This window comes from Maylandia zebra, linkage group LG1 (assembly GCF_041146795.1).
Source record: "Maylandia zebra isolate NMK-2024a linkage group LG1, Mzebra_GT3a, whole genome shotgun sequence".
NCBI classification, from domain to species: domain Eukaryota; kingdom Metazoa; phylum Chordata; class Actinopteri; order Cichliformes; family Cichlidae; genus Maylandia; species Maylandia zebra.
The window spans coordinates 13,685,837-13,709,592 of record NC_135167.1 but is presented as its reverse complement, the minus strand read 5'-3'; the positions used below and the strand labels follow the sequence as shown (position 1 = coordinate 13,709,592).

Here is a 23,756-nt window from a genome sequence, read left to right as displayed (position 1 = left end):
AACTAGACTGGAATTTAAAGGTTGTAATATATGCTTTTGCATGATTCTTGATTAACGCCATAGAGCTCAGGTTATCACTACCTTAGTTTTTTTTTATTATATAATTTTTTATTGGAGAGTACAGCCATAATTTTGCCTTTGAATGCAAGTAACAAAACTGTAGGAATTGTACCTGTTGTGAACGCGTGGTAGCATTTTGTTGTTGTCTGAGTTAATGTCTTTGTTGGTTCACTCACCACCTGCAATGATTTCATAACCCTTCCTTCTCGGACAAAAACAAGTAAATGAAAAATGTGGTGGGACAAATGTGTGCATGTGCATATGTTTATTTTGAGAGGACCTAGTTGCAAAGGACAAAAAACAAGGAGTCATAAAATCATCCGTTTTTAAGTGAATACATGTTTTAGACAAAATAAGGTTATCTTTATGTAAGAGTTATGAATGGTTAATACAAGTGGTAGCTGCGGCTGAGCATCAAGTTAATCAAGGTTAGTTAGCAGGTAGGTAAATAGTGTTTGTGCTCAACCTAATTCAGCAGAAAATGTCAATGTAAAGTCCTCTAAAATCATGGAAAACTTACTCTGTGTGTGTGTGTGTGTGTGTGTGTGTGTGTGTGTGTGTGTGTGTGTGTGTGTGTGTGTGTGTCCCACCCAAGGTTGTTCCTACAACATGTTGTCTTTTGAGATTCATTGCCTTAAGCAGCAATGATGCGCTCTCAGCAAGACATGCCAAGACTGTTGGCTCCAACCCAACATGAGGGGCAAAAACGAAGGGAAGGAAGGAAAGAGACACATACTTGCGCCAGAACCCATGATTTTGTTTGCTCTGATTAAAGGTTTCATTTGAATTGAGAGTGCAAAGTAATTACTGAGTGTCTTGATTCTGTTTAGGAATGTCAGATGAAAACCCCCAAATGTTCACTGCTCACTGTTGCCCAGAAATGATTGAAGAGTACAAATGTTACTGCCATATTTGGCAGAAAACAATTTACGTTAAAAGTTTGTTTTTCTCACAACTTTGTTCCCAGTGATCAGTATTATAATTATGCTAGAAAAAAAAACCCTAATCGGTTTACTCAAACTATATTCCAAATATGTTTTTGTGCTGCCAAAATCAACTATATTTAAGACTTACAGTCTATAGAAAAACACTTGAAAGCCTGAAGAAGTTAAATAAAACAAACAAACAAAAACATTTTAGTGTTTCCTCCACTGTACAAATGCAATGTCTGTGAATTTTCAATTACATTTCACACTGTGATGTGGGAGTAATCAACATTGTCCATCTCAGAAGAAAAAGAGACTTTGTGAATAAGCCATTCAAAGTATAGTAACAAAGATAACTGATGTTTTAAGGCCTTTCACTCTGAGCCTTCACTCATTAGACAAAAGGACATTTGACTGAAGCGCTGCTGGTTTTGCAACAATGTGGACTCCTAAGTTAAATGAAAAACAAGGACTTGACAAACAATGTGCCTTTGAGAAAAGCATATCATCCACAGCTGTGTTTGTGGACTAGCTGGACAAAAACACAAACTACTAGCATAACATATTGTTTTACACCCTGTGTACACTTACTGATAACTGCATGAAAATTATTCACTAGCAGATGCAACTAAATAGGGAATAATAAAGATGCTTAGAAAATTGAGTGAAAAAATCACGCAACAAATAGCTATGTTTATATTTCATGACAGAAATACAATAGGTGAATAAATTACGTTTTTAAAAACAATAAGATGCAATAAAGATAGACGAAATATTGGAATACAAACAGAGTCTCAGTATTTCTATTTTGTGTGAGAGAGGTAAATGGTCTGTGAGAGAAAAATGTTGCACTGTATCCAAAGATAATTCCAAAAATGATTTACAACTGCTTTGTATTTAATGACATTCACCATAAACTTAACAACCTAAGCAATATTCTCAAACTGCTAAATCTTTCCCATTAAGCAGACTAAAGAAGATATTAAGAAAACAGTTATACAACATAAAGCCTCAAGGTTAAAGTGTGAATTTATTTCTCTGTCACACGCAAAATTATTAGAATAAACGAAGCTAGTCACATTATAAATGACTCAGAAAAATGGAAACTGGATGCCTTAATATATTTCTACCAGGAACTATATCGCGTTATGCATTTAAGCTCACACGCAGTTCCCTCTAAACCTAATAACTACGCTTTTCTTGTCTTCGTGTAAGGTGCAGTTTCATGTTCCTTCCTTTTCTTTTCATCACCCACTCTTCCTGATTAATCACCAAAAGGTAAACCCACCCACCACCCACATTTTGTGTGAAACAGTTTATTTTTTAAATGAGAAGAAATTGCAACGTTGTTGCTTTGTTGCATAAATACAGTTCCAGAAATTAGATGGCTGTTGCTTTGCTTTCGTGACGAATTGCCGCCTCTACTCTGTGTGTTCGATATTTTAAGTGTCTATTTTATTCAATCCAGGTGGAGACAGATGCGCTGCTTGGTGATAAGCCAACATTGTTCGTGGGAAGGCCAGAAATTGCCTTCAAGAGCCCTTAACACGTGTTGTTTTCGGACCCCACGCACACACACAGACACGGGCACAAGCACAACTGACGCTCATGCCACACGTGCACGTTCAAACAGTGGCGATGAGCTGAAACGCCCTCCAGTGGCTTCACTGAGAACCCACAAGACCGAGAGAGAGAGAGAGAGAGAGAGAGAGAGAGAGAGATGGGCACTGTAAATCTGTGTGTGAGAGAGACACCATGTGCGTGCTTAGGCGAGTTGGGGGGGCGGGGATAACAATGGGTCTGTTTATGCTGTCATAAATAATTGGTCCATGCAGAGGGATGGCTGTTTTCGGGGTTCCTCCATTATGCTAAAAGAAAAAATAACTTTCTGGGCGCCCTTCAGCTGTAATTGGCATCGACGATTGCGTGTACCAGCAGTGGACGAACTCCAGGAAAGAGTCGACAAGAGAAAAACAGGAAAACACGCGCGTTCCCCTGCTGTTAAAAACACCCTGTTGCTACCAAAGGGTTGAAAACCTATTCCAAAGCGAGTGAGAGACTGGGAGTGGGAGAGGGGAGCAGTGGCGTTCTTTTGACAACCTGTTCAGTGTGGAAGCTGTGAGGCTTGAGAGCATCTATGTGTAAGCCTCTGTCCTCCCTCCCCTTCTTCTCTCCATCCCTCTCGCTCTCCCTTTCTCTCTCTCACACAGACAGGGGCGGTCGTTCTCAGTCTGCGCACATATTCCACTTGGCCAGCATCACTTGGAGTCCACAGACACAGCGCTGATTGAACTAGCGGAGGGAAGCTCATTTTCAGAGCGCATGATTGCGTTAAAGGGGCTTCATAGACTTTCATCGGCCAGAAGCAAAGAGGGAGAGAAAGTAAAGGCGTTTCAACCACGCCTTTTAGAGTAAATAATCCACAAAAAGGCAGTCCGAGTGTATAGGATTTCCCCCAAGTAGCCTTGCCTGAGTTTTTCAAAGGAACAGAGGTTTTATTTTCATTTTTGAGAAGAGGGACTCTGAGGAACCGAGCTGTGCGATGTTCTGTCGACTACTTCTCCGTGCGTAAAATAAAAGTTTAACACCCCGAAGAGATTCTTTCAGAGATCTAGGAGCTCGAAAAAGTCCACATTTCCACTCTGGGAATTTTAGCTAAAGCTCTTACTGGACGCGCAGTGGTGGAGGATATAAAACTTTTCTGCTGTTTCTGTGGTGAAACACTAAGCGAGGTTGGTCTAACGGAGAGCGAAGGAATCCTCGTTACTGAGCCGTGAGAAGGGCGCGTAGTACTGGGTAGCGGACTGACCCAAAGGACGGCACCTCGGAGACAAGGTAGAGATGGCACACTGTCCCCAACGCTGAACTGGCAATACTTGAACAAAATATATGTCAGATTGGCATCATTTATCTATTCCCTTCACATTATGTCTGTCTCATTTTTAAAGAATGTTTTATAGACTGTTTGTCAGCGCTTAATTGACGCTGGAAGTATTTTCAAATGTACCCAACATTATCAAAGTCGATCATTAGTTACACGCGCTCAGATTTTGGGATTGCTAAATTATTTGCAATATAGGCAATGCGTGCCCGTCAAAGCATTAATGCCAGGGATTCACTTGCTTATATCGCAGAAAGAAACTTTGATTACAGCGCGCTTTATAATGCGAACGGTGAATGCAGTCCTCTCACAAACGTGCGTTCTAGACGTCGGAGGAAACCCCAGTGTTCGGGAAAAAGAGTCAGCTAAGAGGGTCCATTATTCCCTCACTCAGCTGGATTTCATTCCTTGTCTTCAGGTGTCCTACAGGTTTTGAACCACCAGTGTGCAACAAGAAAACAGCTTTCCATTAATACATACACATGCATGATAAAAATGAATCGGAATAAATCAGAATAAATCAGAATAAATTACGTAACACGTGCATATTTCTGCTATCACCGTCGACCTGACAGAGTAGGAACAACTGTACTGATCTGAAGGAATATGTGCGGGTCTCGGGGTCTAAAGTAGTCTCCGCGACCCCACTTGTTGTTGCAAATCCTCCATGAATACTGCAGTGTAAACCTTATTGTGCTCCCGACTACACCTGCCCGCCGCTGTGCCTCAGTGAGGGGTGGACAGAGGAAGTTTAGTCACGCTAAACAGCAGACATCTACAATCCTGTCAATCTCCAATTCTTCATCACACTGGACTGCTTGTAAGCTTTCTATAATCCACGATTGATTGAATTACCTGCCCTTTAAGTTGAATGAAGCGAGGTTCGCTGCGCGGTGGGAACTAAATTGCTCTGTAATATTATTTTCACGGCTTATGGGGTTGCAGGGGACATAGTTGAACACTAAAACAAAGCAATTTAAAGTATCTTTCCCCTCCTTTTTGATTACAATCACTCAGTTGTCGTTTCTTCCATCCTCCATAGTTACGTTTGCAGGCTGTTCCATTCCGTGCCTCTGTTTTCACCCTTGTCTTTTTCTCTCAGGTTATGACGGACCTGAGCTGAACATGGGGCTTTTTTGGATATTGTTATTGTCTCGTGTTTATGCTCTTGCCTGGGGCCAAGGAGTTTACGGTAAGGGCATTATATTTACTTATGTATTCCTGTTATTACATCAATACATGCTTTATTATGCTGACTGAGTGAGCTTGCTAGCAACGAGCGTAATTGAAGGCTTGTCATGAGCTCCAAATTGCTCTTGTTTCAGCAAGGCCTTGCAATAACTGGTCTTAACACTCCTGAGAAAAGCCTGAGGGAGATGGACAACAAATTATCTTAAAAGGGAGAGTTCACTTCTTGGAAGTCAAAAGAGGAAAGCTGGGAAAACATCCAACCCTGTAGTGGAAGGGAAACCCAGCTACTGTAAATCCAATTTAATTCCATTTTTAGGCTGAAAAAAATAAAATCGTCATGGTCAAACGCATGTGTTATACAAAGTCTAAATTAGGTTGGTAATTTATTACACAAAGTGAGATTAAAGTTGTCCAAGGCTTATGATTAAAAATGAAAAAAGGGCAAAGTTTGGCTTGAATTAAGTTAACACTTTGTCCCATACATACTGAATCAGCTCCACACAGAGGCACCCGCACTCTGAACGACAGCGAGAAAGACGAGAGAGCAGCACAGGCAGAGTTAGAGCGCTCTGATATACGGTCCGTCTTTGTCAGGCAGATTAAACAGGACAATCGCTCTATGCTTTTTAGGATAAAGCTGAGATTTGTCACCTCTTGCGACTGCAGTTTACTGTATTACAGAAGCTCAGTTGCTTCAGCAACAGGCGCCTGGCCAGTTATGCATCCTCCTGTCCCTTCGGGCAAGAAAAACACACAAACCGATCTGTCAGCTTTGATACTTTGATTTTGACATTTGAAGGCATGTGGCAGCCATTGAAAACAGGGTCTGTTTAGTCATTGTAGCACAGAGTGCTGTTGTCATAAGCAATCCCGCAGCCTGCCTTCACACTGAGAAATGCTGACAATCTGTCATTTGCTGAAGCATATAGGCCTGTATAAAAGTCCTTCCTAATCAGACTCGTACTGCTCCAATACTTCGCACTGCGGCTGTCATGTCAGCATCTGTGTAAACTATATCCAAATTACACGGACAATTCTCAGATTTATTGTATCCACTGTAACGTTTCAACTGGAACCACTAGTTGAGAGACTGCATTGACTTTAAAATAAAATACTTGAGATTTTTGCTTTCAAAATCTGTATTTTGTCAGCCCTCAGCTCTTGTAAGAGCCTATAAATGTACAATAATGGCGATGGATTGAAATCACCAGAAGTGTGCAGAAGTTATTTTTTTTCTCAGATTTTCTCTCATCTGTGCACTTATTAGTTCCATTACAAACAGTTTTCCGAGTTCATTTTTTAAACGCAGGTGTACGCCTTACCTTGGGATTGTTATTAGCATGCTATTATGTTCTAAAAGATCAAATTTGTGGATGCTGCAGATGTTTTTCTAACAAAATGCAGTGGGTCGAAGCAGATATGCAGTCACTGGCAGGCGTGGAGGCTCCAGCGCTGTTTAGTTTGGTTGTTTTTTTTTTTATCAGAGTCTTCCTTCCCAGTTTTATAGAATATGTGTCTTTTGTGCAAGAGTAGCCTTTTAGGCACCGCTGCGGGAAGAAAAGGCCCACAGCTTTCTTGGGAATTGTACTGGCCACTATTCAGACGCCCAGCAATCCCGGTGGATTGTGTGTTGGTGTTGCTTAGCTGAGCGTATCTGTGTTCATGTAGGAAAATCACCGTCGCTAAAAAGAGTCATTCAGAAAACGCAAATGGTTTCACAATTTACACAATTGCAGTAAATAGCACAAGTAGGGGTGATCAGGAAGAGTGCCAACGAGTTTGGCATGCTGTATATGCAGATATGCATAAAATGGTTTCTGTCACTTTGGAATTGTTTAGCACTTGCTCTAGCAGACAGATGCGACTCACCGTCCGTCGGGAGCCAAACGGTGAAAGCGTGCCTGATTGATGTCAGTGCTTTGGATGGCTGTGAGGTTCATTTACTGTAGCCTTCTCTGGGGTGTTTTTGGATGTGTGCGTTTTTATCAGCTCACGCTTGTGAATCTGTGTATGCAGGTGTTTGTGCTCGTGTATGCGAGTGTGTGAAGAGTGTGATCCTGTGAACTTCTGGGTGTGTTGGTGTGCGCAAGTGTGAGAGGGATATGCTTGTGCAGAAGACACACTCAATCCCACTGCAACAGTTTGCTGGCTCAGCAGGGACTTTAGGATCAGTCACTGTTTTTCTTGCAGCAGTGTAGTATTGATTGGACTTCTGTGAGGTCTGTCAAAAAGCTTGTAACACCTGTCCGTCAAATTGGAATTGGACAGACAAGTACACCAATAAAATGTGATTGTGTATTTAATAGCAAAAAGAAAAAGCCTCACACCATATGTTTTGTCACAGCTAAGCAAGCTTTGTTATGCAAGTTTAACCAGATCATTTATAGTACGTCTTTTTTTTAATTTATCAAACATTCTCCTTCTCTCCTCTGTTTTCTCTTGGGGGATAAGCCTTTTATATGCATTTCCTCACAAACATTCCTGCATATATACATAGTGATTCTGAAGTTTCATTTAATCTGGATATACTGTAATCCAAGGGCATTACAAGCATGATGTGGCATTCACATGCGGCAAGTCTTAACGCACTTAAGGATTAAACTTCGAGGCAGTTTGGCAGGATGTGACTTCTAAACTGAAGAGTCAACACAGACAGAGTGTACCAGGAAAAGTGTCTCTTCATGTTGTGGTACTGCATGACATCACACTGTGTGAAATAACAGAGTTCACAGAGACACCAAATTATTGATTGCTCGACAAAGTCACACAAAGCCATTAGCTGGTGGTGTAGATGGAATCCAGACTGCATTAGGCTGCAATGTGATGCTTCATTATGTGCTTGTTAACAGGAAATTTAATGAACTTAAATCAGTGATTTTGCTTAACAGTGCTTTTGTTTTTTTAGATTTGAGCAAGACTCGTATAGTAGCTGGGGAAATTAGGCCTCGCCACTGGCCACAGAACAAAGCACTACAGGAAATGCAGAAACTAAGTTAATATGCTTAAAGTGTGCACAGATGTAACAAAACTTTGAAGATGTTGCCTAAGGTTGAATGAAAAGCTTGCTGCATTTCCCATTTTTATTTGCTGTCTCTGTGTATATGTTTTAATCTGGAACTTTATTCACTGCAGTCTATGATGGAAACTAAATACACACATTTACTCAAGTACTCTAGTTACCTAAAGTAACTACCTTTAGTACATCCATCACTGCTAAAGAACCAAACAAAAAACAGAAGTATTGTTTTATACCACTTTATGTCAAAATCTAAAATTACTTAAAATGTGACCATTTTTTTATTTAAGAAAGAAAAGATGACATTTGCTAAGCAGTATAACAAGTACATACATCCTGATTTTTACTAGTTGCAATATTAAAGTAATGTAAACATTAAAATACATTATTGACCAAATCCTAAATAATATAGCCACACTAACACAGACCTTGCTGCTTTCTAAATGATTTCATTTTTACAATAGTTATTATTTAATTTATAATCATTTTCTGTTTTTTTTCTACTTTCGGATGAAAAACTTAAACGCTTTACTTTTAATAGAGTATTTCTGTCTTGTGATATCACAGAAGATCTACAGTATATTATCTTCCGATGGTACACAGATGAAATAGATCACCGCAGGTTTATGTGACCTGGCCACTGGCTCCCCTGTGACTTTAACTCTTCCTCTTCTCACATCAGCACTTTTTGTTTGTGTCTCTTTCATGTCTCATGCTACTGAGTTTATTTTGAATGCTGAATATTGCCCTTTTCTAATAAGCATCCATAATTTATCGGTGGCTCTGAGGCAGTGGAGGAGGAGGAGGGGAAGGGGGAGAGGAGACAGAGATTGGAAGAGACTGAAACGTTAAGCAAGAGATGATAGTAATCTTTTACATCCCTCCTAATCCTTACCTGCTTTTTTCTTTTGACATGCAGAGATGTAGGCACCGAATATTCAGAGGCGCATGCAGACATGTAATCAGGCAAGGTTTTGCATCAAAACACAAGTCTAAACCTTACCCATATGTAACCTAAATTTAAAATCACTTTGAACTTTGACCTCGATCTTAAAACCTGTAGTTTTTAATTTTGAGGACATGTTTTTTCATCACTAAAAGGGAGTTGGTCACCAAAACATGACTGTGTACACAGATGATTATAAATACATCAGTAATGCAAACACACACACACTATCCATGTTTTGCTTAACAGATTGCACCCTCTTACATGAATATGAACTATAGCTACCAAGTGACCTTTCTGTCTGTATCACTTTTAATCAAAGGCCTTGAAATTGTTGGAGTGCTGCTCAAAGTCAATAACTTAATCTCTTTTTAAAAGCATAGATAGATGGATAGATATTAATTTTAATTACATTTTTTACTGACATTCATAGATACACTACAATGCTTCCCCAACTAAGTTTTCTTACCATTTTTTCCCTTGATCACTCTTCCTTGCTCTCCTTTCCTCTTTCATATTTTGCTGTATAGCTGACTCGATATTAAAGCCTGACAACATTTCTATTAACCTAGAGATCAGCTGCAACACCACAGACCTATGGCCAAAATGATATGTTGACTCTGGTTTACACTAGTCTCACTACCTGGGGGCTAAAGGATAAGCACACTAAGACACTAAGACACACTATGTCATTGGAGGACTGATTTATCACCATGCTTGCCATAAGTTAGACCTGGAGCTGGCGGTGGGCTCAAGTAGCTCTAGATAGTGTGGCGCATGGTGGCAATACATAGGCAACAATACACACACACATATATATATATATATATATATATATATATATATATACTCCAACTTAATTTACTTATTAGATTTTTTTTTATCAATACAGCAAAAAAGTAAGAAATAAGAAACTGCATTCAACTTCATAGCACGGTGGGCAGTATAACTGGTCTTGTATGGACATTTTTGTTCACTTTATTGGAGAGTGAATAAGAAGATTAATATGAATAGTCTTCTTCCAGCATCCCATTAATGTTTGTATACTGTCCCTTCTTCTCTTCATAGCAGATCGTTGTCCCTACCAGCACGACTCACGTCAGAGGTCTCCTAATGTTAAAAGAGTGTTCTTCCTCCCCACTGATGCCAAATTCTGGCTCATAGGGAACTGTCTGTTTCTTAGGGTTCATCCTCTAAAACTGCAGGGTTTATATCATACATATAAATGAATACATGTAAAGTGGCTCGAGATTACTTTTGTCATAAATTTGCTGTAAAAAAAACAACAACTTTCTTTTGTCAATCCAACACTATCAGTGAATCAATTCTTTTGCCAGGACAAATTAAATATACAAGTTTGATGAGGCAGAATAAAATGCTGAGAATCACTGGAGGCTCCTGAAGCATGTTTCTATGTTGAAGCGCAGTCACAGTCTTTATAATTCTTGCTCAAAGATCATTACGCAACCCTTCTTCAATCTGTTCATTTGTAGTTCTTATTTCCTGTCTTCGTATTTAACTCTCTCTCTTGGATGATTATGTTATCATTCATGCAGATACAATTTTCACATGCATGTACAGAGAAGCATGTGCACAAACATGTTACCTTCTGGTGAACCATACTCCTACCGATTTTCATGTCTTTGCATTTGGATGTTGGTCAGTGTCACATACGTGGTAATAATACATGGGACTACACACACCAGCACACATACCTCTTTGGATGAGAGATGTCCAGAGTGTAACAGGATGACGTAGGTGCCCTGTGGGCAGGAAAAACTGTCAGGGAAACTTCACTTTTCTCGTCTGTACTGCCTCTGTACTCCTGTCACTCTGTCAGACATTATCAAGCACCTCTTACTGGCTCTACTTCAGGAGGGAATATGTGTGGGTCTCTGTATGTTTCTTTGTGCAGAAATTTAGTAAAGCAGAGCATCTTTATATTTCAACGTATTTTGGCGAAAGAAAAAATAGCAAAGTTGTTGTGCAGATGTGCTCTGGTGGTGTCTTTTTAGTTTTTTGTGTGCACGGGGACTTGAAAGTTGAAGAATAAGGGGTATAGTGTTTTAATGTGTGAGTTGTATTGTGCACCTGCATGCATGGACATGATAGGGAGGGAACATTTGGCATCTAACTTATTCATGAAGGCAACAGGACGGTTGTGAACAGCGGTGAGAACATGGCTTACATCAGAGACCGTCTGCCTCCTCTTGCACTTCTCTCACACTGTCATTTGCTTTCTTCTTCACTTCTCTTTCACCCTGCTTTCCTTTATCTTCAGCCTTTATTTCTGTCTTTAGCTTCATTCTTTTTGCTGGTAAATCTTAGCATAGTTTCCTCATATATTGCAAGGTTTATATACAAGCTTCTCTAAGTGGATTTTTTCAGAAATATCAGACAGTCCTTGTGAAAATTATGCAAGCCACAGTATTTTTTCTTGCCACCACTGGTACTTTTAAAAGTTAGAATTTTTTAATCCTACAGACATTGGCATCAACAATCCCACATATAAAGTTACTCTGCTTGGAATACTGCTTGGTCCCTGATATCTTTTTCATCATGTATTGAAATATACAGAATATATTAATATGCAAATGTTGGTTACAAAACGTCTCATATGCTGAAGAAAGAATTCAAGCAGGCATGTTTGTTGTACACATGGCTATTGTCACCTCTGTTGTACATATTTGGGAAATGAAGAGCCAGGTGTCATAAATCTAGGGCAACCTGCTAGTTGGCCTAACCACCACCCTCACTGCTTCACTCACATATTTATCCATTCACACACTGATTTGTTCATGTGTGTGCTAATAACTTTTACATGTCCTTTGTCACATTGTCTTTATGAAACTGTCTTCTCAGTAAACTCGCACAATGCAGTCGTGCATTTACTACTATCATTACCAAGACAGTAAGTTGTTACAGTCTGACAACTGGCCCTATTTCTTGGACCAGGTTGCACAGATGTGGCGCTAAATCACATCAGAAGAATGGAGAGAGTCAATAAAAGACAAAAGACTATGAAACAAATTGGATACAGTTTCCAGGTCTTAGAAAGTGAAGCCACAACAGAAGTGCATGTGGCTCTTGAGCTCTTAGAGCCCCTCAACTATGATTGACTACAAGCTTTGAACAAAAGGGGGGAAAAAATCAGCTTTTTGTATATTTATTTACTTTATACTCATTCTATCCTTTTTCTTCTGTTGTTTGGTAAAAGAGGATAAATTGTTCTTTTTATGCTGAAGGTTGCTGACCCCTGCAATAGGAAGTCAGAGGTATAAAAAGATATAGAAGAAAACGTCTCGACTACTCGTCGATCTTTGATCGTTGTCCTTGGTAAAACCTTGAACCTTGAAGGTTTCAAAAGAGGGCTTAATTAGCTGAAAGGTGATGTCATGGTGGCTATATTCACCTTTTTCTTTAGACATTCTATACAAGAACAGACATGGTTTTTTCATGCTCACAGTTGTGGTGGTGATTGAGAAGTATTTTTTGGAAGTGGAACCTGTTGATGCCAGACATGAAAGATGTCAGAGCCTCTATGGATGAGAGACATCCAAGCTGTAGGTCCTTAAAAAATAAAATTGCCGCTTGGGTAAACATTGCCATGTACAAGTAAAAACAAATAAAGACAAATAACTAAAATTCTGTAAAATACACTAGGTTGGATTTAAGAATTCTCTCTGTAAATGAATACTCTATGGGAGGCTACAGGTGTCAACAACACAGCTGACACATTTTTTTTGACTCACACAAAGCAAATTAGGGGACTTTACATATCTGTATTTATGATGGTGCCCTCAGCACACGTGTATATACAGATTTGTTCTAAATAAATGAGTGGCAAAAATATATGCTCTAAATAAATTAGAGGTAGAAAGATGTGTTTTAAATAAATGAGTGTCAGGAAGCACACAGTCTACTTTCTGCCACATTGTTTCAAGTTGTTCCTACCACATAGATTTTGCCTTTCCCTGTAGTGACTGCCAAAACCCCCAAACAACAACAAAACAACCACAGCTGCTCAAGTTGGTCGTGTCCAACTAAACTTTCTGACAGCAAGAAGGGATCAACACTGGAAATCTATCTTTTGCTCCTACACAAGTCAGGCCTCAATAATTCAGCGATGCGTGCTGCTTGGAGATCTCGCCCTCTCCCTTTTCCTCTTTCGTTCTCAGTCAGTGTCTCAAACTTGTTCTCCCTCAGTGGCAAATTCCCCTCCTCCTCCCATACACATGGTGGTTTTACTCAAATTTTCCGGCACTTTAAATGTTTGAAATTTTAGCCTGCTGCTCTCACACTTTCACATCTTTTTCTTCTCATGCATCTCAGCTGGCTCAGAGGAGATGGGGTATAATCTGCCGGATATTTTGAAAAGTCCCCATGTTCTCAGTGTAGCAATTTACCTGCCAGCAGCTACACATTCTGATCCCTCTCCTCCTCCGCCACATCTTTCCTCATTCTGGCTTTAACCATCTACTAAACTTTTACCAGTCAAAAAAGATGTTCCTGTCACCTTCCTCCCTCCCTTCCCTCCTCACACTGATCCTCTTTTCCTTCCCAGCCATCCATACAGCTACCCTTAGCATGTCATAAAAGTGCATCCAGTCTGAGCTTTCCATCCTCTTTCCATCCTAATTCCCTCTCTTCATCCACGTCCTTTCGCTGGATCCAACCCTTAAACTCTCCTAACCCCCCCCCCACCTCCCTTCACTACCCTTCTCTTTCTTTATACACAGCCTCTCTCTCTCCTCCAAAGCCCTGTCATCTTCTCACCATCATCCACTGATTCAGTGGCAAGCATCCACCCACCTCTCCACTTACTGCAAATATAGGACATAGCGCACACGGTCATTGAAAGCTGCAGACGGGCTTTTGGGAAGCCAGAGGACGGCTGACACTAGGGAGCAAGGAGACAGCCGCAACCTGAGGAAATGAGGACAAAGGGAAAGGTGCTCTGGTTTGATTTGGTTGGTTGGTGTAAGCCTGTTACACCAACCAACTGTTTATGAAATTAAGCAAACAAAAAACTGGAGGATGTAACTGGTTCAATTTCTTTTATTTCATAAAAAGGATATAAAAAGAAATAAGAAGACAGGTTACAAGTGTAAAAAAGATTCATATATCCTTTTCATGTTTTCTTTAACTTAATAATAACAATGGATTGCATTTATATAGCGCTTTTCGGGGCCCTCAAAGCGCTGTACAATTCCACTATTCATTCACACACTGGTGGAGGCAGCTACAGTTGTAGTGACAGAAGCAAGGCTGCCATATCGCACCATCGGCCCCTCTGGCCATCACCAGTAGGCAGTAGGTGAAGTGTCTTACCCAAGGATACAACGACCAAGACAGTACGAGCTGGGGCTCGAACCGGCAACCTTCCGGTTACAAGACAAACTGCCAACTCTTTGAGCCCCGATCGCCCCTGATAGTTAAACTTGACTTTAACTATCAGCCCCACCGAGTGAGTTTTCTTACAGGTTAAGTACCCTGTCAGTCATCATTAAATATAGCAGAGTGAGCCTCATTTCAGTTGCTGGATTTACTACAACATGCTCTCTGTGTTATTTGAGAGCACTGCATTGTGGTTTTTAAGGAACAGAATATATTCTATATGTTAGTAAGGTTGATTGTGCATATAAATATCATGTTCATACATTCAGTTAAGTAAGACTGCAGTGTAGTGTGTAATGTTGCATGTATTATTTAAATGTATTTATATACTTTTTTTTATGTATTTATTTTTTTAGACTCACACATAAAGGGAAAAAGTCAGTATTGTTGAAAGAACTACTGATGCACGACGTGAGAAATAAAAATTATTGATGACCTTCCTGATTTATAACAGTAAGTGCATTTGTAACCCTGGAACAAATTGATGTGATTCACAGAATGCACTGAAAAAGATCTTTTTTAAAAAACAGAAAATGCAGCTAAGCTTACAGAGGCAGGTTTCACTACCTCGACATGTGACATGTTCACTGCAACAGCTATATTAAACCAGAAACAGCAGTGCAGACAGCATGTGTGGACGAAGCGCAATCAGTGTTAATGTCATTTTTTATTTATATGAAGCAGCATGTTACGTCTAATGTAAAATTTAATCAAAGTGACATTGCTTCGTTAGAGGAACGAACATCTGGAGGTCAAAACACCGAAGATTCTTCTACTGCTTGATAGCAATTTTACCAGGTTAATTTTCAGCCACATTTCTGGTTAAGGTTTGAAGTCATTGAACAATGAAAAGGTTAATTGTGAGAATTTGCAAAGACAAAACCGAACACAGGACAGTTGTCAAATGGGAGGCTCAGAGCTGCAGATCTCTGAAAGTGACACAATGGACAGAGATACTTGGATAGTCTAGCTAGAAGGGCAAGTGCTTCACTCTTTGCTCAAGGGTCACCAGAGTTTCTGTAACAGCTCAGACAGTGTAGACGACATTGCTTAACATCAACCTCTATGGTGAGCATCCAAGAAATCTTTGGCACAAAATAGAAAGATTAAACTTTTCTAAAGAACTTTTAAGAATCCTGATGATTGTTAGAGGGATATTCTTTGGTTAAATGAGATAAAGATAAAATTGTTCAGCTCAGCTGTGGTCCAGCATGTCAGGGATGAACCTGGCCAAGAATACCACAACCGAATACCACATAGTCTGAGAGTGAAGCACAGAGGTGTTAGTGCAATGATTTGGAGTGAGTCCAAAAGTAAAAGTGGTGAAGACACTCAAATATATTTCTTAGTTATGCATTTGAGATTGGGTTTCTGATTAGCTTGTTTAGTTCTAGTTTTTAATTCTTGTTTTCTTTGTAGCTTCAGACTACCTTATTATTTTATAATTAGTTTCCTTGCAATGGTATTAAGTCTTTGGTTCTTGTGTTTTCTCTATTCTAGTGATAAGTCTTTGTAGTCTTTGGCTTTTTAATAATAGTCTCACTAGTGTCCCTGTTCATGCCTCCATCTGTGTTCCTGACATCTTACGTCTTTTATTCAGGTTATTCGGGTCATTTTCCTGTTTTACTTTAAATTTTGTGTCCTTTGCTTCGTGTATGTCCTTCATCAACAATTCAAGTTTTGAATGTATTTATGGTTCTGGCATCTCCCCAGTGTACTCTCTCTTTGTATCGTGGATTTTGTACTCTGGAATATTTACACTCGTTGACTTGATAAAAGGTTTACTTTTTTAAGTTCTGTATTTGTCTCCTTAAATCTGTAAACCTTGACAAGGATCACCTGTGTTAAATATTCCACACCTGCTCCCAGTCAGGCTCTGCAATGCAAATATAGTGTCAGCTGTCTATCTCCCACTTGCCTGATTGCCTTTAAACTTGGATTAGTCAACCTTTCAAGCACTGCTTGTTTTCCCATGTCTGCAGCTGATCTCCTCTTTGACCTTTTGGGCTGCTTCATGGACTTCTGTTTGTATTCTCCACATCTGGTTTGTTTGCCACAGTTCCTGCCTTCCTGTGCACGACCACTTGCTGTTTTAAAATAAAGATTTAGATTTTGGATTTTTTTCCCAGCCTACTGAATCCTGAATTTCCACCCGTCCCCCTGTGATAGTGATATGCTGACTGGAATCCAATAAACACCTTTATTTCTATTTTAAAAAGACTGAGCAACGCAGCCCTCAGGCAAAGAGCAGAAGAAACAAAATCTGGTTGTACATTTCTCCAGAAATTTGTGTTTCATCAGTGATGAGAAAAAAAAGTAAAAAAGACAAGTTTTCAATCCTAGTAATGAAAGGTATACTGACTGATGTATAAAAGTGATATTGCACAGAGGTGTGCTCATTTATGTTGTACATGACATGTTAAGTCATTCTGTGGTGGGTGCTGTAAATGAAAAGTAACTTGTAGTTAGTTCACACTTTTAATTTTCAGAGTTTATTTATTTGTAAGTTGAAATGAAAAGAAACATGTCTCTGGGTAGGTTCTCAGTCATCCAGGTCATCGTACTGTAAGGAGCTTGGCAAGAAAAGCGTCTGGACTTCTTTAAGTTGCTTGAAGATGTTTCACCTTCCATCCGAGAAGCTTCTTCAGTTTTAAGTCAGTCGTAAGACACCACTGTTCAAAGAGGCGGTGGCTTACGACACCAACTGTCTGCATCTATAATCCAGTGTTGAAATCCCTTCCCAGACGCCATAATGCCCACTCTCATCTTGGGCCTTCTGACCTTAGGAAATTGCATGATAAGGTCGGGCTAGTTTTCACAATGCGTTCACCTAAAACCTTGGCTGATTGTGACCTACACCAGTTTTCACACCTTGGCTTGTGTGATTAGGTAGAAGATTATTAGGGGGTCCATGTCCCGCTTGGGGGGGGTACTCCCACAGGGCTTAAATCTGGACTCTCCACCATTTGACCTTAGAACTGAAAAAGCTTCTTGGATGAGAGGTGAAACGTCTTCAAGCAACTTGAAGAAGTCCAGACGCTTTTCTTTCCAAGCTCCTTAGAAATGAAGCATGATGTGCTTGTTCAGTGGTTTGTCCAGTGTTGGTCATCAAGCTGGAACAGCTTATCTGTCTAAACATTGTAAACTTGTGTCAAGGCTATTTTAGTTATTGTTAGTATAATTTCTGACCCATTTTGTGGTAGCTAAGATGCGTTATGAGTGTGTGAGTTAAGTAGTAACAGCCTTTGACAATGAATTAAAAAGCATATTAAAACCACTTCTTAGGTTCTGCTGCATATTTGACGTTTTCTGTACAGTGGTGTAAATGGCATCCTGTGACATGTAAATTTATTTGTTTATTTATTTTATGCTCTAGGACAGGTACATTTATTAACAACATTGAAATATCTATTTGTACAATTTAGCATAGCTTTCCACATGTTTCACTTGTGACACCTCAAACCAGCGCCAGTACTTTTCCTGTGGATAGGAATAGTCTTTTCACAAGCCACATCCGTGGCCGATGAGTCGGTCTGACATGGAAAAGTCAGGAAACCGCGTTGTTGGCAAAAAAGGCAGAGTTCATACTGATTCTTAATAAAAATCTTGAGATTAAGATTATCCGAATCTTAAGCAAGTCTAAACTATCTAGCCCTGTAGAGAGCTTGTGGAAATGCATTCTATGAGGATGGAAAACTAATGAGATCTGCAATTTTCAGATTCGTGTATGAGAATATTATTTTGAACTCAATCACTGTGACGCCCGTGGCTCAGTAGGGACATGTTACCCTGCATAAAAGTAATTTCCTCACACATCCTTCATTTGTGGAGGAGGTACTGTGAGGCAGGATAATCTAGTGGGTAAATTTCACATTTTCATCCAAAGAAACCAGAGATGTGTGCGACAATTTTCTGAATTGTCAGCTGATCTCGTGGCTACACAGCGATGATGTGGAGAAAAAAAGCTTTAGGTAGTGATGGTGTATGTCATCATCACATTTTGAGGATTTGACGCTACGAGGAGAGAAATCTGAATGGCATGGTTGTATGAATTTATGTAAACTGACAACTTGGTTTCCCTAAAATGAATCATATCATTTTTATATCAACACTACCTTTCCAGTTTAGACATTAACACATGATTGGTGAAATCTGATTGAATTTTGACAGCTGATGATGTGGAATGGGTTTGGTTCATGGAAGAAGAGTAAAAAAAAATACAGTTGAAGGACACATAGTAGAGCAAAAGGCTTACATTAAAAACCAGACGCGGTGAGAGTGACATTGAAAAGGGCAGGGCTAGATACAGAGCAGCTAAAAGAAGAAAGGCTTCCCTAGAGAGAGAGAGACTGACAAAAAATCTGAAAGAAATGGAAAGAATCAGCGAGACAGTAAGAAAAGGTGGGAGTGAGGATAAGACCTAAAGTTGGTTTGATTTATACTTTTTTTTTTTTATTTATTTAACCTTTATTTAACCAGGAATGTCCCGTTGAGATCAAAGACCTCTTTTTCAAGGGAGTCCTGGCCAAGAGGCAGCACATTTCAAGACAAATACATACGAACAAACAAAGTTAAAATTACACAAAACAATTACACATTATTGAGGCAGCCTGTAGGCCTTTGAGTTTAGTTTTAAAAACATTTAAAGACAACAATTCAGTTAGTTTCCAGTCTTTCTGTAACATGTTCCATGAAAAAGGCGCAGAGTGGACAAAGGCTTTCTTACCCAGCTCTGTGCGGACAAGGGGAACAGACAACAGCAGCTGATCATTTGAGCGCAAGGAGTAAGAACCACTATTTGTCCTTGTGACCAAAGTACAAATATAAGGAGGCAGCAATCCAAGCATAGCTTTGTAAATAAAAGTGTACCAATGCCCCTGTCTTCTAATGGCCAAAGAAGGCCATTTTACTCTTAAGTACAAATCACAGTGATGGGTCAGGTATTTACAATTGGTAATAAACCTCAAGGAAGCATGATACATCGTGTCCAACATTAGAAGACATGAAGAAGAAGCGTTCATATACAGAATGTCACCATAATCTAACACAGATAAAAAGGTTGCAGTGACAAGACGTTTTTTTACTGCAAAAGAAAAGCACTGTTTATTACGGAAGAAAAAACGAAGTTTAAGTCTCAGTTTCTTTACTAGTCTCTCTATATGTGGTTTAAAGGTGAAGGAGTCATCAATCCAGACACCAAGGTATTTATATTCATGAACTATCTCTATGACATTTCCTTCAAGGGTGGACACCACTGGAATAGGCTCCGGGACCTTCTTTGACTTGGAAAACAACATTAGCTTAGTCTTGTCAGCATTGAGAACTAATTTTAGCTGAATAAGTGAATGCTGGAAAGCAACAAAGGCTTTCTGTAAAGTTTCAATGGCCTGAGCAAGAGATGATCCATAACAGTAAATAACTGTGTCGTCAGCATAAAAATGCAAATTTGTGTCTGAGACATTTTGACCCAAGTCATTGATATATAAAAGGAACAGAAGGGGACCCAAAACTGAGCCCTGTGGCACCCCCTTGTGGACAGCAACAAATTTAGAACAAAGACCTTCAAGTTTAATGCACTGGGTTCTATTTTTCAGATAATTTGAGAACCACGCTAATGCATGTTCTGACAATCCAAGGCTGAGCAGTCTGTTTTTTAGGACTGCATGATCAACAGTGTCAAAAGCTTTTGAGAGGTCAATAAAGAGTGACGCACAGTACAATTTCTTATCAAGTGCCACAATAATATCATTTATCACTTTCATAGTGGCAGTGTTAGTACTGTGTTTTTTCCTGAAGCCTGACTGAAATTTGGAGACAATATCATTAGAGTACAAAAACTCTTTCAACTGGTCACAAACTAGAGATTCCAGGATTTTGGATAAAACACACAAATTTGATATTGGCCTATAATTAGTCAACACCGATGGATCACCTCCTTTCAATAAAGGCAAAACTTAACTACATTGTACATCTTTTTACGTGTGAGCTGTATGTGGAATTGATTGACTGCTTATAAGAAAACTTTGATCAAAAACACATCAAAGAAAGTCAGATAGGTTTCTGAATAGTTTTCTGAATTACTGCTAGTGTGGTTAATCTATCTGCTTTCCAATGATCTTGGACAAAATGCTTTTGTTTTCAAATTGCTTTCCAAAACCGAACACAGAAACACATCTGTATACCTGGACAAACCCCCAAAAGTTATAAGCAAAGACATTTGAGACTTGTTGTATAGTTGTGAGGTATTTACAGGCTGCAGAATAAAAAGAAAGTTTCACAGTGTCTGGCTTCTATCAGACTCTCATCTCTCTTCTTTTCTGCCTCTACACGGGATGCCATTGTCAATATATTCCCTGATAGAACAGACTATCTCCTTCTTTTTTTATTATTATTGTACACTTTTTCACATTATAGAACATGGAGTGGAAACTACAGGCAGTACATGGAAGAGCCTGACTTGTCCACCTTAAGCGCTTTCACTGGGTTTATTTTTCTTTGTCTTGTTTTTTGTTTTTTTCCACATCATGATTACTCACAACAGGCTTTTTCCTCAGCTACACTTTTTTTTACACTTTCATTCTTTCTCTGTATTCAAAGTCTTCATCCATTTCAGCTTCATTCCTCATTCTTCCATGTTTTTAATCTTTCTTCCTCACCCTCTCTATTCTCGCCTGCAGCACCCTGCAATGCAAACACAACCTGTTCTGAAGGGAAGTGAATTATTGAAGCCGCTGCTGCCATTCCCTCTGTGCAGAAGTGGGCCGCAGAGGAAGGTTGGGGGGGAACGGAGGGAGGAATAAGGGGGGATGAAAGAAATGGAGACGGTAGATTTGTAAGAAGACACGATGGTTTTGGGGTGCAGAGAAATCGGATTTTATGTACATCTTTGCTGCATGGGACGGTGCATGTAGTGGGAGAAGCAAGGGAGTCAATTATGTAAATTGTGTTCATACTGAGCAATTTTAAATCTCCTGCTACATAAAATTAGCCTAACATGTTAAGCAAAATTTAAAACATTTCATTGCGTAATCCCTAAAATAAACTAGCCTTTTTGTTTAGCTTTATTTTCTGAACTCTTAAAAACAGTACAGTTGACAGTAGATATCATTACACATTCAACAGTGTCTGCCACCGTTGCTGTCTTTTTCTGACTTTGCCCTTTCCCTGTATATTCCTTTCTGTTGTGCACACTCTCTTTATCTTGCTGTCTTTCCTGTCTCAAACTCATGCCAATACGGTGCATTTTTCTCTGGCAAAATGTTCATGTTGAAGCTAAAATTCCTTAAATATTCACACAGGGTAAACTAAGTGTAGTTACTTAATCTTACTTTTTAGATATGCAGAATTGTTAATTAAAGTCCCAAGATCTTATGTTTAAGTAATATGGGCTTGAATGTGTGTGTGGGTGTGCATATGATTTTCATCTTTGGGAATTATATTAAAATCATTCTGAAATATACTCCTAGTTCCCCACGGGCACATATACAGTTTTAAGGCAGGGTAATTCTTTTACATAGGTTTGCTCTGTCAACCACTGGAAAGACATTTTCTATTCAATTCTATTCTATTCTATTTATATAGCACCACATCAAGATTTATTTTATTGTCATTCAGCACATTCAGTACTGGAGAAACCTCCAGTAGAACGAGGCTCAGACAGGGGCAGCCAACTGCTGCGACCTGTTGGGGATTATGGGACCAAGACAGGACAAAAGACATACTGGAAAAGATTCAGAGACTATTAGCAACTAATGATTAAATGCAGAGTGGTGTATAAACACATAGAGAGTGAAAAAGAAACAGTGTGTCAATCAAATAATAAGTCTACTAAAAACAAAAGTCCTGTGATCAGTTCTCCAAAATCAACTCACAGATAGCATGCACATGTGAGATGTCTAATAGCCAGGAATCCCTAACTGGCTGAATCTTACTGAATGCATATATAGGTGCAAACCTGATGAAGGTTGCACAGACCGTAAGATTAATAGGAATGATGGTAAGCGGGACTGTGTACGGAAGTTATACAATTTTCTTCACAAATGTTTTGGTAAACCCCCAAACCTCAATTTTAATCCTTTTGAACCATTGAAAGTTGAAGTTTCTTGCTAATTAATGCAGTTATCCTGAAGGATTTTCTTTGGAAAGCAATTGTAATTTTTTTTCCTCAATTAGGGCAAGTCTCATTGGCCCTGAAGCTGCAAAGCATCCCCACAACATTAAACTGTCACATCCACACTTGCCTGTTGGTACAAGGTTATTTTAAACTCACACTGGATGCAAGAGGACCCCTGATTTCCAAAGTGTGCTTTCAGCTCATCAGTTTGAACAAATTTCCTCTACAGGTTTGAAGACCAACAAAGTGTTTTGGCCAAATTCTGTGTCTTCTCTGTCTTTGTAACGTCTGAATGGTGACTTGTTGTAAGATGTGGGATGCTTGTAGTTCCTTGGATATTTTCCTTTGATCTTTTGTGACTGTGCTTTTCAAGCAATTTTAGAACATCGGCAACATCTCGGAAAGTTCACCATTATTCCAACTGATCCCTGTTTGTAGCAAGTATCTCTCACAGTGGATCTGTACGGTCTCTGACTATAAACTGGTATGTAAACCCATAACATTGATTTATCTCCTTCATCCTCACGTTTTGTTTTTAGAATTTCTTTTGTTTTTTGGTAAACTGGAGACACGTTCCAGCCAACTACATGCTTCTGAAAATGATCTATTTTTCCAATGATTTCTGCTATTTAATCAGGTCCGGCTGCAACCAGCTGTGAATGCAGTTATTTATTTCATTTATTCAAAAATTAAGGTAGCAAATACTGTCTCACATATTCCAAGTTGCTATTAGTTAACATTAAAATTCCAACTAGTATTTAAGTCTTGCATTTTGTGTGTTTTATTACAATATTTTTGTTTTATTCACAGTTTAGTAAGACATACACATAAAAGTAAAGAATGGTGAGGGTGGAAGCTTTTTTCACAGCACTGCATATCAAATATTGAAGACAACAACAAAGAATATGAGAGAGTACTGCAAATATAGATAAAGGAAGGCTGTCAAAACTGCTCAAATAAACTAACAAACACCAATAAACTGATATAAAACACTAAATAAACATTTATAATTCATAGTTTTGGGCAAAAAAGGACAAAGTTAGTATGCTCTAAAGGGCTTTATGTTTGTGTTACTGAAAAGCCTCACTAGAATCATATTGCCCATAAGATAAACTAGCTGTGGGATTTCATGTACTTTATCTTCTCTTAAGAGTCTCACTTCTCTAATTGCTTCTTTTTGTTTGGCAGTGAGAGCTTTGAATCCCTGCCCAAGAAAATATGTTTTT

At 39.2% G+C, this 23,756-nt stretch overlaps 1 protein-coding gene across 2 annotated transcripts in view; it reads left to right on the top strand.

Annotated features, from left to right (window-relative positions):
* Nucleotides 1–3,148: 3,148 nt before the first annotated feature.
* The window catches only part of mdga1 (MAM domain containing glycosylphosphatidylinositol anchor 1), a 213,650-nt gene continuing 193,042 nt past the window's right edge, over nt 3,149–23,756 (top strand). The window contains exons 1-2 of one of the 2 annotated variants that reach the window (XM_004539549.5): nt 3,149–3,821; nt 4,970–5,059. In XM_004539549.5, coding sequence (XP_004539606.1) covers nt 4,993–5,059 — 67 coding nt within the window. In that variant the 5' untranslated portion in view covers nt 3,149–3,821; nt 4,970–4,992. The remainder of the gene's footprint in view (nt 3,822–4,969; nt 5,060–23,756) is intronic. The other variant, XM_004539548.5, reaches the window with a different exon arrangement.